Source organism: Stegastes partitus, unplaced genomic scaffold (genome assembly GCF_000690725.1).
Source record: "Stegastes partitus isolate 25-593 unplaced genomic scaffold, Stegastes_partitus-1.0.2 Scaffold79, whole genome shotgun sequence".
Taxonomy (NCBI): Eukaryota; Metazoa; Chordata; class Actinopteri; family Pomacentridae; genus Stegastes; species Stegastes partitus.
Window position 1 is genome coordinate 792,100 of NW_007577810.1, and position 14,236 is coordinate 806,335.

General features: G+C 39.6%; 1 protein-coding gene across 5 annotated transcripts in view; it reads right to left on the reverse strand.

Moving 5' to 3' along the window:
* ep400 (E1A binding protein p400) overlaps positions 1 to 14,236 on the reverse strand; it is a 29,578-nt gene that overhangs the window by 10,906 nt on the left and 4,436 nt on the right. For 2 of the 5 annotated variants that reach the window (XM_008276723.1, XM_008276722.1), the window contains 21 exons: positions 12,933 to 13,327; positions 12,526 to 12,825; positions 11,980 to 12,165; positions 11,726 to 11,866; positions 10,925 to 11,003; positions 10,759 to 10,796; positions 10,607 to 10,664; positions 10,440 to 10,523; positions 9,176 to 9,289; positions 8,881 to 9,071; positions 8,620 to 8,797; positions 8,377 to 8,513; positions 8,093 to 8,262; positions 7,524 to 7,698; positions 7,270 to 7,406; positions 6,642 to 6,828; positions 5,964 to 6,133; positions 5,643 to 5,830; positions 3,527 to 3,826; positions 738 to 911; positions 129 to 281 (listed from right to left, as the gene is read on the reverse strand). In XM_008276723.1, the coding sequence (XP_008274945.1) occupies positions 129 to 281; positions 738 to 911; positions 3,527 to 3,826; positions 5,643 to 5,830; positions 5,964 to 6,133; positions 6,642 to 6,828; positions 7,270 to 7,406; positions 7,524 to 7,698; positions 8,093 to 8,262; positions 8,377 to 8,513; positions 8,620 to 8,797; positions 8,881 to 9,071; positions 9,176 to 9,289; positions 10,440 to 10,523; positions 10,607 to 10,664; positions 10,759 to 10,796; positions 10,925 to 11,003; positions 11,726 to 11,866; positions 11,980 to 12,165; positions 12,526 to 12,825; positions 12,933 to 13,327 (3,555 nt within the window). The remainder of the gene's footprint in view (positions 1 to 128; positions 282 to 737; positions 912 to 3,526; positions 3,827 to 5,642; positions 5,831 to 5,963; positions 6,134 to 6,641; positions 6,829 to 7,269; positions 7,407 to 7,523; positions 7,699 to 8,092; positions 8,263 to 8,376; positions 8,514 to 8,619; positions 8,798 to 8,880; positions 9,072 to 9,175; positions 9,290 to 10,439; positions 10,524 to 10,606; positions 10,665 to 10,758; positions 10,797 to 10,924; positions 11,004 to 11,725; positions 11,867 to 11,979; positions 12,166 to 12,525; positions 12,826 to 12,932; positions 13,328 to 14,236) is intronic. The other 3 variants (XM_008276725.1, XM_008276727.1, XM_008276726.1) reach the window with 3 other exon arrangements.

A 14,236-nucleotide genomic window follows, 5' to 3' on the forward strand; every position in this document is an offset into this window, starting at 1 on the left:
TATGTCACACAAGAATGTATTACCTTTCAGCATTATAAATACAGAAGATGAGTGCTGGGTGGTATTAGCAAAATAACTGCTTAAAAGACAGAGATAGTAATGCAATATGTTTACTGTGAATGACTCACCTTGCTGAGCTGTTGACAGGGCAGGATGAGGTGTGCCAGGTGTAGTTGAAGCATTGGAGGCAGGAACAGCTTGAGGCATTGTTTGCATTACCATGGATCCCTGGGGCCTAATGATCTGCTGCCCTGGAGCTGACACAATCTGCAGGATGTTGCCTGTATTCATGACACATAGTGAACAACCAATTAGGAGGTGCCTTCACGGAAAGTAACACGGGCTAAAATTTTGTGTGTGAAAAAAAAAACGTGTTATCAGAACTGATGAGTGATAAGACAGAAACAGCAGTAGATGGAAATTTAAACAAAAGATACTGACAAACTATCTTTAAAAGCTCATTATAATCTACAACACTGAAATTAGCATTTGAACATATTCAACTTAAATCCTTAGAAAACCTTTTTTTTTTTTTGTACATTTGGCTTTTATTGATAGCTGAAAAAGGCACACTGCGGCATCCATAATTGTATACTATGGTCTGAAAGTGGATCACACCTGTCCTATAATTTTTCTTAAAAAAAGCAGGCAAATAACACTGAAATGGCAATGGATCATAAAGGACGGATGGAAGAAAATTACGTGGAGAGAAAGTGTGACAATGGGATGTACATTACCGAGTGTACCTTGGAGCTGCAAGGGCTGCCCAGTGGTGAGCTGGCGGAGCTGACTAGGGGACAAAGTGAACTTGTTGCCCTGAAACTGCAGAGTGACAGGAGTCTCTGGCTGGGAGATACGATTCTGACTGCCTGCTATGTTGGCCAGTTGTGCGATCTTCACCACATCTCCACCTTTAATGGAAAGAAAGAACATATTTTATCAAGGATAGAGTTATAAAGTCTCGTTACATTTCTACAGTTAAAAAAAAAAACAACTTTATTCTTAGTTAGTTAAAGGGTGAAAAAGAGACAAGACATGCAGACCCAGGGTGGATTAATCAGTGGAGCGAGCACAGCTCCTCTCCATGACAGAATAGTAGTTGCTCCTACTTTAACAAACCCTGAAGGGTGAAGAAAATGGCTATAAGGGCAGTCCTCGGGTGAGACAGAGAGCCTGAAACATAAAGCACTGTACTTCACTGCTTTTTCGAGGCAACACACTGGTCACCAGAAAGTTCAGTTAGGGACTGGTGTCAAAAAATGGTAGTCGTGGAACACTTATTTGTGTTTTTTTCATGACAAATGATATAAGTCACTGGTTTACCCTTTTGAGCCATTTCTGATGAAGCAATGCACTCATTTTCAAATTGGAAAATACATGTGAACTTGTGAAAATGTGAACTTATAAACATTGTCACTGCATTTTTCGAATTGACAATATAATTCTTTGATTTTACATTGACATTTTATGTTTTTTAACCTAAGCAAATCTTAGAGCTAAATCCCAGGAAGCTCATAGTGAAACTGTGTAACCACACATACTAGACTTTAGAACAAATTCATATTATACATTACAGGTATTCACTATGTGGTGTGTTCAAAAACCTCATACAGGCAGTGGACTTTGTGGCAGTACTGTGCCAATTTTAAGAAACACAAGTTTTGTATGTTATCAAAAAGTAGTACATTTAATACTTAAAAAAAAAAAAAAAAATTCTAAATTGTGGTATCATTAGTCCTGCAGCAATCATAGAAAAATATTTAACAATCTGTGTGACAATCATGGCGCCATTCTGTGCTGTTTAAAGCAGTGGCAATACACATAGCAAAAATTTCCAAGCTGTGGATGATGTAAATTTGTCTGGATATATTAGCTTGGATATACTTCCGAATTTAATTCCATTAAATCCCAAATTGCAGTTCTGCTCATTTGTTTATATACCCTGGCAGAATTTATTAAGATGTGTAGGCGACCATTCTTCAAACACGAGTGATCAGGCAAAACACATATATTCTTAATGGGACATCTATTTAACTATTACTAAAGCATCACAGAATAGAACAATTACTGAACAAAACACAGAAATACAGAAATTATTGAGAATACTGAAAATACTATTGCTCACTTAGTTCCTATTATTCTCTGTTATACCTTTTTGCATCAGTAATGATCAACTGACATCCCTTCATCTATTTTAAGCAATACACCACTTAAAAGAAACCCCTTTAGAAACAGAAACCAATATGTGTTGCATACTGGCATTGTGGTTAAGAGTTAAAATCAATTACTAATGGCACTGTCTAGACTTTAGTTAATACTAAACAATTACAATAGGATGAAGAGTATGTCGTTAGCCTGCCAGCATTGACACTATTTGTTCATGGTACTTTGCAAATCTGTCTGTAGACTTTTAACCTAAAAACCTGCAAACTGCATAGTATAACCACAGTCTAACCTGCTGGTCACTGAGCAGCTCTAAAGAAGCCACTGGGAATGAGGACCTTGTCTGCACAGTGGTGTTGATGAGGGAGAGGAAAGTGCTTTGTTGTTAGTTTCCCATCCAGATATTGTTCTACTTTAAACTGGTGACCGTCAAGTCATAAATTTATGTTTACAAGGCACAAATTGCCAGTTAGTGGGAACAAGATGTGTACAAAGTTGAGTAAAAGTACCACTAATACACCAGTTCGTGCGTAAATCATCAGAAATTTCACTTGAAGTCTGCTAGGCCAAAAATGATGTTGAAAATATATTTACTTGATAAAAATCACATTCAAAATGTCTCAGCAATCTTGGTTCCAACACACAGGGTTGGAATTTAAAAAAACAAAAAAGCAAAAAACAAATATTAAGATAATTCTCACAAAACATGTTTAAATTTTACATGTTCAATTATTGTGTGTTGTCACTAAAAAGGTTTCTCTGTTCACATGTGAGGCTGAAAGGGTTTTATAATCTGTGCAACCATTTCCACATGCTGTGCAGTGATGCCCAAGGTCAGACTGACAAAATGACAATAGAAAAGAAAAAACAAAACAAAACAAAACAACCAAAGCTTTGGGATCTCTTCCTGCAGCTGGGCTGATGCAAGAGACAAAAGAATATTAGTAAACTGGGAGAAAAAAATGATTAAAAAGAAGGGGTAGGACATAATAATTTAGTTAAACAGTGTTGTGATGTGAGGTGTAACATAAGTGGGTCATTCATAGTGTACATGCAGGTTTTTAAGAAAGAAACTGGGGAATACTGAGCCGTTGGAGATGCTGCTGATATGGCTACAGATCGAATTTTAAGGGACCTTTTCCCCCTCCATGAGTCGTTTTAATATTGATTCATGATATTTGACCGTAATTGCGGCTCCACCAGTCCTGCTGCCAGTGCATGTACAAAACCATTTCTCTGGAGAAGTGAAGACTTAACACATATCAGCAGTGCCTCAAGTGAAGGCCTCAGTGTAGAGCAGCCTGTACTTTTGTGCCAGAGTGGAGGGGAAATGCTGAGACGGAGGGGAGGGCAGGCCACTTACTAGGCAACCGTGCCTGGGCCTGGGATGTAAGAACCAGCCTCTGGGACAATAAGCTGGGCTGGATGGCATGGCTGGGGGCTAGGGCTGGCCTGGGGACCTGTGTTAATCCAGGCTGGCTGATGGGAGCCACAGATCCCACAACTGTGCCAGCTAAGGTCTGGCCCAAAGCCACAGGGGCAGCCCCCAACACATGCTGCCCAATGCCACTGTTCCCAGAGGAGGCTACAGTGGAGGCTGCAGTGTTGTTGCTGTTGCTGACAGGAGGGGTAGCCTGGGCTCTCAGAGTAGCTGTTCCAAGCGCTGTGAAGTACAAGGCAATGGGGCATGGGGCTCCATGTTAGGGGTAACCCAATATTTAGTCAAATCAGTACGATCAAACAGTTTTCTCCATATATTCACTCAGCAGTGGTGGGCCAACACAGCAAGCATAATTATAGATGTTATCGATGTCAGTGATAGATTAATCACAGCTCACAATCTGACTGCTGAAAAATATTAGGGGGTGTAATGGTATGTATATTGGTCCCAAGCTGTTCCAACATATGAGATAAAATAGATAGGAGATTTGAGTGTGGTACAGCCTGCGATCCAATTGTTTATGTCCTAAATGAAAATACTGGTGCATGAGCTCCACCTGGAGCGTTTTGGCAGTGCATCAGTTGCTATATATCAGCTATAACAAGTTAGCAGGGCTAGCCTTGAAAGCGGGGCGGACACTGTGGTTGTTATTAATCTTTGTCTTGTACAGTGTACAAACTCACGCCACACATTGAATCAACCTTCCTGCACAGCCAGAACCTGCAATGTCTTTGCTTACACTATATTAAGGTGAGCTTTTACAGGATTGAATTTCCCTTCTGGGATGAATAAAGTATTTTTCATTTCATTTCATTCATTTCATATAGGTTAATCGACAGGCCACCATGTGAAGCTCACACTTCGTGTGAATATAAAAAGCCCCTCCTCGCTGTTGTCTGGTTACAATTCCTAGTCTATTCAAACTGTAGGGCTGTATCCTCAGTGCTGACAGCAATGCTTTGGCTTTGATGGTTAGTATAATTATAAATTGATTATATGAATTTGTCTCCATGGACATTTCTTGAATTATGTATTTTATACGTCAAGTAACAGAACAAGTCTTTTCTTTTTTTGGCTGTTTACAGCACTTGAATACCTTTGTTGACAAATTAGATTTCTTTCACTTATTACTTTTGTTTTCTCTCCTGTACTGTAAAATGTACAACACTGTGATTCCAAAATCGGGCTTCATAACAAATTCTGAATTTGTGTACAGTTTCATCTCTACAAATTATATTACCTTACATAAACAAAGCTGGTCTGATATTAACAGTGAATCTATAGAAGATTGATTCCATCTGTGTGGGTGTATTAAGCAGCAGCCAAACTTTACTCAAACTGCAGCAGGGTAACTTTTGCCTCCAGCTCTTCATCTGACAAATTTACTATAGGTATTACGTCTTTATCACCACTTGCATAATGTATCCATTAATGTTTTTAAATCAGCAGCAGCTGCTAAATAACATAGTAATCACTACAGACTGACTTGTAGCATGGAAAGCTGTAGCAGCTTTGCACTAAAAGTGTTGCATTTAGCCTTATCCTAACAGCTGTGCTGCAAGTAGGAGAAAACAAAGTCGCCAACCCACCACTGCTGCACGGAAAGTATACATTTAACACATGAAACCTCTATGACCAGTGACACTTGCTAGGGAAAGTCTACTTTCCATCAAGTTGTAAGAGTAACCTAACTTTTTAAACATTGCAGTATTGTGCATAAATATGTACACACAGTACATGTTATATTTTTAATTATAATGTGCAAAATATGACTGTATAGGCACAGGATTAATATTTTTTTAAGCATGACATAGACTTGGTTTATTTCAGTTCAAAAGAGCAACTCAATCATGCAGCATAACACTGTATAAGACTGCATACATCACACGCTTTAAACTAGCATAAGCATGTTAGGTAAAAGCATGAACAAAACAACTATGGGAAGTGAAGTTTTTTTTTGTTTGATTGGTACACCATCGGGACTCCTCTGGCCACTGTGAAAGCCAAATGTCCTGTACTGCCCCTGAAATGGACTTACCATGAGAAGTTGGTGTAGTCGTTGCTGTAGTGACAGGGGACTTGCCCCTGGTCTGGCCAGACTGAGTGGTTGTGGAAGGAGAGGCGGTAGTAGCTGGACCGCTTGTTGGAGGACGCTGACCTGCTGCATTTGTGATAGCAGCAAGGCGACCTTCTGGCTTTGTGCCATACTGCACTGGCTGGAACAATCTAATCAGAAAAAATGGGCATATTGTGTCAGCACCTGAATATGAATGTTACAATTCAAATGCATTTTAAAACTTCTAAGGATCTTCAATCAACCATGTCAAGTTACAAAGTGCTTGGAGATTGTATTGCTGACCTCATGGGTTTTATCGGACATGGTTTTGGTCTCGGGGGTGGATCTGGACCGGTGTAGATTTCCTCTATGAGCTGCTGAGTGACCTTTAGTTTGGGCACTGCCTCTTCAGTCTGATAGCGAGTCAGTCTGTTCTCATTATTGATCAGATCAAATATGGACAGGTTTGCTATCTAGAAGGACAAAAACAATGAAAGGGAATAAATGTAGACTGATCATGAGTGTAATACATTGCAACTAAAATAACAAAAACAAGGTTTAAGGTCCAACACAGACGAATTACATAATAGAAGACAAAAATACAACAATAGAATAACAAATAAAAGTCCATCAAACTCTAAAAAGGGACTACAGTGTATTCAGCTACCTATAAACTACCAACAATGCTATCACTGAAGATCACAATGCCAATCATAAGTTGCTAGATCTTAAAGTGATAGTTTTTTTTCTATCCAATTACACTAAAAACCCAAGGTATCCACTTGTAATATCATGAACATAAAAAGACAAGAAATCTGAGCAACACCCAAATACGTCATACTCGTACTTTGACAAATGACAATTACGCATTTATCAAAATGGTCGTGATGGAATCATTTTCAGTTCATCAACTAACTGATTATTATTATTTGCAGTTATATTCATTGCATTTGCCAGGGTGACGAAAGCACAAGTATATACCTTGCTTGAGTCATTTTGAAGAGCACCCAGCACCAGTGATGGTACGTTGTATTGCAGGGAGGAACAGAAATACGAGCTGCTGGTCTCTCTGGGTGCAACCAGCTCTGGATGGTTACACACTCGCTGTAACTGCATTAAGACCTGAAGCACGCTGACAAAATGACCGGTCTTCAGTGCCTCCTGAGCACTAAGGGAACACACGCAAACAGCAAACATGAGTATCGATTATGATTAATGGCATTTTAAAAAAAGAACATATTAAAAAAAATAAACCACCAACATTACCAAAAATGTACACCCTGACACATTACACTGTATCTTTCCCCCTCAAACAAAGTTGACAATAAAAATCTCCCTCAACAAAGAAAATGTGTGTGAGGAAAAAAAGATAACTACAGAAATTTTGATGATATATTTGGTAAAAAATAAATGGGATAAATGTTACACAGCCACAAAACATAATTGGAATCATGTTTAAAGCACTGTCCATTGATTCATCTGTAAATTTCATACAATCCCCAGATTTACAGTATATTGTGCAAATTCCATTTTTCACCTGATTCATCTATCTTTATACTATGAAAGATTACTCTAAGCGCAAACTATCCTTGTGGGGAAATCAGCTCACCCTGGTTGAGTTAGGATATCCTCGTAAAGACTCTTCTGTCTGCTGGACAGGCGGCATTTTAGAATGTGCTCGTACTTCTTGGGCAGCTGCTTTTCCACATCTCTTTTGGAGCGCCTCAAGATGAAGGGTTGGATCATCTACAGATCAGAGAAGAAGGGAGTTTTATATGTGATGTGCAATTAGGAACTACAAGGGAAGCCCATCAATCAGGTGGCACAGTAAATGAACAGAAGAATCCGCAGTGCTATACTCACCCTGTGCAGGCGGATGACCAGTTTGTGGCAGTAGTCTTGGTTCTGGTCTGTGCCTGCCTTCACAGGAAAGTCAGAGTAGGACCTGGTGATCCCTGGCAAAAGGAAGTGGATCATGGTCCACAGCTCCTTGAGAGTGTTCTGTAGAGGAGTGTTGATGAGGAGAACCCTCTGCTCACTGGAAAATGCACAAAATATGCCCATTACTCAGTGAGCCAAGTCTTGATTTAAACCTCCAGCAAAATAACAAGTGATTTCACAGAAACAGACAAAAATCCCTTTCATGGAAATGATCTCATCAGTGAAATCATTTTGCCCCAAACTACTTGCACATTGGCACATATGTATGTGTCACTCCCTTAAGACTTTTTATGTTACTGACCATAACACAAAAAACCACACTAACCATGATCCACATTACAAATTACAAATAACAAACTTGAAAAGGAGAATCTGGCATTAAAATATTAAATTGTTCTAACATACTTTAAAATCAATCCATAAACAGATAGAACTTTATTGATCCCTTTGGTAGAACCTCAGGGAAATTGTTGTAAAATCACCCAGCTCACCTTTTCAGACCAAAGATTGTTTCCCAGTGTTTCTCCGTCATGTTTTTGATGAGTTGCACCTCGTCCAGAACCAGATGCCTCCACTTTCTCTTCAGAAAATGGCTCTGGTCTTTCATCAGCAACTTGTAGGATGTCACGCATACATGGAAGCTATTGGCTTCTCCCCACCACTGTAGATCAGTGATCAGATATGTTATTACATTAATAGCCACTGACTGGGGAGAAAAAAAAAAGTTTACATTGAGTAATGTCAAAAACTGTGTATTTAAATACAATGAAATTACCATTCTCTTAGATCTGCGCTCCCTTCTGTTACCAAGGTACAGGAGGATCTTAAGGCCAGGACACCAACGCTTGAACTCCACCTCCCAACTTAGTAATTTGCACGTCCTAACTACAATAAGATGCGGTCCCCAGATGCCTGTGGACAAAAACAGACCACATCTCAGTGATATTCAACTTCTAAAAATGAGACTAAAGTTCACTATTAAAAAAACAATCCTGTATGTCTGCGAACTCAAGCATACCTTCTTGGCCAGCTAAGTGGGCCATGTAAGCCACAGTCTGTACAGTCTTCCCAAGGCCTGTCTCATCAGCTAATATGCCATTGAGGTGTTTCTTGTAAAGGTTCACCAGCCAGTCAACACCAATTTGCTGATACTCTCGCAGTGACCCATGCAACAGAAACGGAGCTGGGCTGCGGTTCTAGTAAAATGAAAAATCAGTTAAAAACATGATAAAAATGCATGTTTTATGTTTATATGTGTGAGGTTTTTCATGGGTCTTACTGATGAAGTGGTTCTGAAGCTGCCCTTGGGCAGGATGAGCTCTGTGGCAGCAGCTACTTCAGCTATGTCTCTGCCAGGCTTTCCATCAGAGTCTGAAGAAGTGGCTTTGTCAGCACCACGATACTGGTCCACACTAAGCAGGGAGTCAATCAGCACAGCCTCAGGCGGACTGCCTGAAGGACATTCCATTTCTGAAAACAAAGAAGGTGAACTATTTTAGTCACATCATTCACAACCATTAGCTAAGAAAAATTTGGATGAACATGACAGTTTCATTTTTTGATGACAAAGGCACCTTCAGTTTCTTCCATTTCATCGTCATCACTACAAGGACTAGGCTGAGGCCACTCAAAGCTGTCAGCATAGGCACCAGCATACTGTTTCATCAAAGCATCCAGAGGCATCTCAGCTACAAATCAAACAAAAAACATGTGAGGAAGCAATACAGAAACAAAGACAAGTAATTCTGATACATGTATGGCATAATTATGGAAGCAGTTAATAATGCAGTATGGTATAATAATTTGCTTTTGTAATTTGTTAGGAGTATATAATTATGTTTTGCAAACAAATATTATAGCAGAGAGAACCAGAGGACCACACACAGATTCTTAGCTTTATGCTGAATAAAAGCCCAAAATTCTCAGTTCACACTGCTATTAGGGTCAAACAGGAGCAACAGATTGAAAATTACTTTTTATATATCTTCAAATCACACAAGGTACCCTGTAGCATATTTATATCATTCAGTAAGCAAGATTTGACCTGTACAAAAGAAGAGCCAACAGTCTATCAGCAGCACTGCTACCTGTCTTCTCTTCACACACTGTAGCACCATCTTGTGGTCAAACCAAAGCAAATCAAATCAGTCAAAGGAACAAACTAAAAATCTATTTCCAGTTGAATTATCACCAAACTGTATCAAAGGAAACAGTATCTTTGACTTATGTATCTAAAATGCTTTATGTTTCAAAAGCAAGCAGATTTAGATTGCTATGCTGCATATTTCAATTTACTTTCTCAATGCTATGACATAGACTGGAAGTTATTCAGCAATGTTCCAGAAAATGAAAAAGTGTGTTTTATTACATCCTGTCACCTGCTAGTGCCTCTATGGATTAAAATATGAATTTTCAATTGCCACCGTGTCTTCCTGACTGATAACAAATTGCACAGCACCACTGGTGGAAAAAATACTATCAATCACAGAGTACAAGACTTATGCAATTCTCAAATCCCTGAGCTGCTCGAACTACACAACAATCTCTCCTCTATCTTACTTCTGACACTGTGTTGATGAAGGCATGAGCTTAAATGTTGGGCTATAATTTCATGTTAATGCTGTCTGTAGAAAAAGTTTTTGTCTATAGTCTACATCTAATTCTCATTCATTCAAAAGTTTCGACCCCACCATTTCCTTCCTAAAATGCCACAGACATCACCAAAACCCCACCTGAACATACTATATGTGATTCACAAATTAATATCATACAAATCAATATCTTCCCCTGATTCATGCCGCTGGACATATGCTTAGAAAAAGGGATGAAAGAAAGTACCGTCTTTAGCGAGGTCAACCAACTCTGCTTTGTGGTCTGTTTCCCCTTCCATGCCCTCCTGCTCCTCTATGGTGCTTTCTTCATCTGCGACATCAAGTAAAGACAGTCTTTAAACATACGTCTTATTATTTCTTTTGGCATATAAACCTTAATTGTTTGACACATACCATCTTCATCAACCATGGACAAACTTGATTTTCTTTTTTTAGCTGAAGAGGCCACCTCCTAAAAAATACAACAATATATATGTACAGTCATATCTGGGATGCAATATGTGCTTGTCCATTGCTAGTCTTTTGTATGTTAGTATAGCACCTACCTCTTTATCAGCTTTCTCTCCTGCTGATGAACCACATGCTAAAATGAATAAGGAAATAATATGAAATAAGTTAATTTAAATACAAAAAGGTTTTAATAATAAAACAGTTACAGGTGAGCTGACTCAGCACAGTTCTTTGTATTTTTAGTAGATTATTTGGACGTACCTTTGGCTGAGGCTTTTTGTAAGCCAAGTGCTTTGAGCCTCTTCGCATAAATTTCAAACTGAAGTTTAATTTCAACAACCTGACAAAAAAAATCTCATTTAGATTGGCAAAACCACATTTATGACATTTTAAGAAGATATTAGACTCAAATAACTAACACATACTATGAACAAAAACAGAAACGCAGCATGTAGTATTTTAACACATTTTTCTTTTTTTTAAACATAGGGAAATAATTCTATCTACTCTCAAAGTCAGTAACATGTGTGTCCACTATTCTTGCATTGTGTAGAATATTATCCACTCTTCCTGAGGGGCTTAGTGAGGCTGACATAATAAACAGTTTGAGGGACAAGATGTCATTGTCAGACGCATCCATCCATCCATTGCTGTCTTAAACGATTTCTTAAACATCACATGGTGGAGCTGTGGACATTCAAGTTCCTGGCTACGGCCCTAACTGACACACCAGCATCCAGTGTACCAACCGCCCACTCTTGTCTTTCTCTTATCATCTGTGGAAATGTGTCATTTAAAAAAGGCTGCATTTTAAGGTGGCTCTGTACAGTCACAGGTCACAGAAATGTCCAGGTACTGGTCACGCTATCTGATCATTGTCCAATAAAGCTACACTTGACAAGGGAGCAAATTAACTAAATGCTCAGGAATTTGTCACTAGCTAAATTTAACGCTTTCACAAGCATTACAACAGAAATAAGATAGCTTTTTTCTTTTCTCTAATTCAGAAGAAAGACCGTGTACATGCTGAGTTTCCATTTTTTGTTGAGAGAACATACATACTTGCTCAATGTTTGACCAGAAGAATTCAACCTCTCGGGCAATTGTGCTTGCAATGTGACGAAGATGAACTTCCCTTTCTTTCTTTGATCTCTCTTCACTTTTCTTCTGCTCTTGATGGTAACGGGCACATGTGCGAACAAGCTGTAGCAAAGGCACATGAGACAATGTCGCTTTTAATTAGACATCAGTGTCTTTTCTTTTTCTTGTGCCAATCTATGATTTAAAAGTTTTGCAATGTATTGTGTCTGTCATACCTTCTTAGCGGCAGCCTCCTTCCATCTTCTCTCCTGAGCAAAGTCAGCGGCCATCCACTGCATCTCCTCCAGGAGGTAGTCCCAGTGGGACTTTGGACGTGAGGCTTCCACAAGCTTGGGGAGTCTACTGGCTGACCACTGGCCCTCCTTCCTTAAGTCAGAGATACGTTGATGCACTTGACTCTCCTGGAAAATAGAAAGAATAGTAATCCTTATTTAATTTGGTCTAATTAGAAATCTTACTCAATAAGTTTAAAAAACAGAACAATACACACAAGCAGAACATATAATAAGAATGAAAGTAACAGACATCATTGGGAATGATCACTGTGTTATTATATATCAAAAGTTATGTAACTATGAGAAATATAAAAGTAAGCATATTTGCTTTAATTAAAAAAAAGGAAAAAAATGCAGAAAGTACAAAAGATTTTATGCAACAAATAGATGTAACCATGACACCCAAGCCACTGAATCTCTTACAGGGAAGATCTGTTATTAATTTCAGACATCTGTACTGAAACCAAATGTGCTTAGGGAACTCACCAATTTGGCCTGCTCGATTTGCTTATCTTGAGAACCCTCCTGGGAGGATTGCATGGCTGTACTTTGACCAAAGCCACCTAATTTGACGGCTGATATTCCATTGGTTCCAGTCAGTTTGGACTGGGTGCTTGGGTTGAGGTTGGAACCAATAGGACGGAGAGGGCTTGCAGTATGGGGGGTTGGAACAGAGTTGGGAGCAGAGAGGGGAGCAGGAGACAAGGATGTAATTGATATAGAGTTGGTCATAACCCTCTGAACTGGCTGGTTTGGCTCCGTACCAGGGCGAGCAAGGGCCACCGTCTATGGAGAAGCAAGAGAAAAAAGTTCTTAATACAAGATTTTCAGTATAACCATTTTGTTAGTAACATACACAAAAACAGAATCTATAAGGCTTTACATAGACTGACCGCTTGTCCTGACTGTAGAATGGTCTGGGATTGTTGCTGTTGGGGCTGCAACTGGAGATGAAGACCTGGCTGCATCTGCTGCTGCAGTTGGGCTTGGAGCTGTGTGTGGGGGTTCACTGTGGCCAGGACAGGCCCACCTGCCTGCACTTTCACCTGTGCCTGGAGCTGAGCAGCAGGCTGAGTTGTATTCTCCACTAACTGAGGCTGCTGTGAAAGTGTAATAGGCAGACCTGCCATAGGGAGGGCACCTTGAGGCAACCTTCCAGGCAGCTGGGGTGGAGGGGTGTGCAGGCTGGCTGCATTCTGCACTGGAGGTCCTTTGGATGGGTCGTACTGTTGCTGGTTCTGCTTCTGTCCAGCAATCTGGACTGCTTGAGGAGTAGGCGGCATCCCGCCTGTATACATTGTAACCAACGTATGGGACAAAGGGGTGGTATAGAAAGGAAAACTGTGAAAAACCAAGTTGTTACTCTTGTCATTTAAAGTGCTTTAGAAACGTCTTTTGTGCTCTTTCTAGACTTAAAAAGTTTTAAATTGCTATTAAGTGTTCAGTAGCGTTCCCTTTGTAATCATTTGAGAGACCCCTCTTAAGAAGTTACATATTTTGCATCTAATGAATAGATAATAAAATTGTACTTTAACATTTGAAATGACTGTTTGAGCTTCAGCTATTACAGCTCCTTATAACCTTCCCTCAATGAACTGGAAGTACTGTATTTATCAACAGTAGTGTACTACTTCCTGATGATCAGAGCGGAAACTAATGAAACTCATACAGCAAAATGATTACAGAAGAAATGAAATCAATATGAGAATCTACATGTCTCTCAAATAAAATACTACTTTGATTAATGCAAAACCAAAACATTGCATTTCAAATGTTGAGAGAATGTGGTTAAAAACATCAAAAATTTTACATGCAATAAGAGAGGTTTTAGAGAGAAAATAGAAATGTTACAAAGGAAAATGAAAATAGAACTTCAGAAAATCAAGAGACAGGGAGAGGAAAGGGGAAATAAAACTACGAAGCGGACAATCACAAAAACACCATATGTTTGGCATGCATGAAGCGATGTCATTCTAGCAGTAACCAAGGCATCTGGATGCCTCACATTGCGACAAAGCACAGAGGTGAGCAAAAGGACACACATGGGGTCTTGCAGACAGCAGGCCTGAGCAGAGCTGTGCACACTAAAGCAGCACCTGCCTTACCTCCCTGCACGTCACACCACCTTGCCTAGACGCCATCAACACCTGGCCCTGACACACCCACACCACCACAATCGCAAAAACCTGTGCCGTGA